This window comes from Triticum aestivum, chromosome 1A (genome assembly GCF_018294505.1).
Source record: "Triticum aestivum cultivar Chinese Spring chromosome 1A, IWGSC CS RefSeq v2.1, whole genome shotgun sequence".
NCBI lineage: Eukaryota > Viridiplantae > Streptophyta > Magnoliopsida > Poales > Poaceae > Triticum > Triticum aestivum.
In genome coordinates, this window is record NC_057794.1 from 591,974,038 (window position 1) to 591,976,679 (window position 2,642).

The 2,642-nt window shown below is 49.3% G+C and overlaps 1 protein-coding gene across 1 annotated transcript; it reads right to left on the reverse strand.

Annotated features, from left to right (window-relative positions):
* Positions 1-1,811: 1,811 nt before the first annotated feature.
* On the reverse strand, positions 1,812-2,642 carry LOC123183168 (uncharacterized). The gene is made up of 3 exons (XM_044595920.1): positions 2,501-2,642; positions 2,206-2,330; positions 1,812-2,116 (listed from the first exon to the last, which is right to left on the reverse strand). Exons 1-3 carry the CDS (start codon positions 2,597-2,599, stop codon positions 1,930-1,932), a joined length of 411 nt encoding a protein of 136 aa, XP_044451855.1. The 5' UTR covers positions 2,600-2,642; the 3' UTR covers positions 1,812-1,929.

Below are 2,642 nucleotides of genomic sequence, written 5' to 3' on the forward strand. Positions count from 1 at the left end.
TCACACACCCGCAAGAGGGAGCCCGACGGGTGCGGCAGTTGAAGCACGCTTGTGAGCACGGAGAACGAGGGCCCCTGAGCATGGAGAATGGAGGACCTTGCGCTTAGTTGCTATAGACATAGAACCCGGAGGGAAGTTGCAGAGAAGATTGTGCACTGAGTTTAGCAGAGGCAGAGGTAGGGGATGATGCACAGGAGGAAGACGAGTGGATATTTTTTCTCTCGTGAGGGATAAGGCCAGCAATGCTACACGTACGAAACCCTACATGATGATTTACTTAAAAGCTTATGTGGCGGCAGTTAATTCGGGTACGTCATATTCTCCCCTTCGCATCTCGCTCGTACTAACTTGCCACTTCCGTCCATGGCGGACTCCGCGCTCGTCGCTGCCGGTGCTTGTCCTTGGCTGCTCGTGCTTGCCGGCCAATGATGCCATCAGCGCTCGTCGACTCGGCCGCCTGCTCGCGCTCGCCGGCCATCCGCTCACATCCTTCATCAAGTCGTCGTTGTCACAAGCAGGCCTGCTACGTCGATGCAACATGGAGATGTTGCCGTCCCAAGCATCATGTGGTCTTCATAGCGTCACCGGCGTGGTCAGGGCAACCTCGGCCGCCGGTTGCAGCACCCCAATGTGACATGCCGCCCCTCGCCGTCGACACCCATTGCACATGGGTTGCACGAGCGAAAACAAAGAGCCAATGTCGTTGAATGGATGTAGCAAAAATGATCGCCGGACCAAGCAAAAAAGGATAATGGTTCCCGCAATTTCTTGCCACCACCGTTACGTGTCGTGGCTCCGTCATGGTGGATGTAGCAAAATTTATCGCTGGTGGTAGCAAAATCCAACAACGATTGCAACAGCGATGGGCAGCGCCAGTGGTAGCAAAATCCAGCAATGGTTGCAACAACGATGAGCAACGCCGGTTGTAGCAAAAATGTGTGGCTGTAACAAAATGGTGGTTTTATCAAAATTGTCCTCATGTGATAGCTTTTTGGGCTGCCGGTTGCAGCAAAAATCGCAGCATAGTCGTTGCCACCATAAACTTCGTCGTCGCCGTTGCAGCATATCCTATCGCCAGTGGTAGCTCCACAACCTCACCATTGTCGTTTGCAAAGAAATTCAATCTCTGGTTGTAGCACGCGCTAGTGGGTGTAGTAGCACGGTCGGCAGTTGGGGGCCTAGGAGTGCGCCATGAGGGTGAGGAGCAGGTGGCGGACGGCCATGGCATGGAGGAGCATGTGGGGAAGAAAGAATAGGGGTTGGTGGAAGTGCAGGCGGATGCCTCGTCGGGACACCGGCGCAGGAGCTCGCCGTGAAGAAAAGGTGCGAGAGAAGAATGGTGTAAGGGCGAGCAGCGCGGGGAGAAGAAAAGGGATAAGGTAGGAAGACTAGTCTTCATGGGTCCACTGTGTCATGTGGCTGCCTGTGAGTGGGTTGCGTGCGTGGGTGACGCGACCGGCCAAAGCTTCGGCCGGCGTGTAGGCATGAAACGTTTTCCTTACACAATTACCGTACTACTCCCCCCGTCCATGAATAAGTGTACATGTAGCTTTTGTCTTAAGTTAAAGTTTTAAAACTTTGACCACCTTTCTAGGAAAAAGTAAAAGCATTTATGACACCAAATTAGTATCACTAGATTCGTTTTGAAATGTACTTTGATAATCTATCAATTTGATGTCATATATGTTACTATTATTTTTTATAAAGTTGGTCAAAATTTTAAAACTTTGACTTAGAACAAAAGCTAGATGTACACTTATTCGTGGACGGAGGGAGTACATGTTAAATAGCAGAGACCCAATCCGATCCCCTACCTTGCACAATTTGTTTGAGTAATATATTCTACTCAATTAGTTACTACTAGATAAGAGATATAATTACATGATACCATATCACAGAATATCACAAAGATAGCATCATCTTTGGTTCTCAATTATTGGTGGTGCCTTCTCTGGTCGTTGATGTTCTCAAGCCGCATTGTGGGCAAGTATTGGTGGTGTCCTCTTCTCTGGGCAGTTTGGGACTAACCGCATAAGCAACCAGCATAAAGCCTAACGTCATCTTGGCAGCTAAGTCAAACACACCCCGAATCCTCATTGCATAACGCCTAACACGCCTGCATGTAGAAAGAAGTAAGATCATATATATCAAGCTGCCAAAGAAACAGAAACTTACGGAAGAAATAGATGTAATTTCGTATCCTACAAAGGGTCGTCTACTTCTTGACTGGTTTGTACAGAGGGACGCTGCTGAGTAGTCGTGGGAATCTTCCCCCGCTTGTATAACGCATCATACAGCTCCTCCACCTTCTGCTTCTTCTCACGAGCATGCTGGATTGATGCACACAAATAATGATCAGTGTGCCTCCTTCATATCATCGATAATTAAATAAGCGCTGATTAGGGCTGTTAAATAATTATGAAGCATGTAAAGGGAGTAATTAATTTTGCTGTTGCCATCCTTGATGTCGGGAGATAGATCGTCGTGAGGGAAAAGATACCTCGCTGAAGAACCTGCTTGGCACGAGTTGGGGTCGCCCCTCCGCGGCCGCCGCCAGCGTTCCACCAAGCCTCCTCCCCAGGCATCGAACCGCTGCCATCGAGCCTCGCCGGTCTGCAAATAATTAGGCACAAGGACGATCG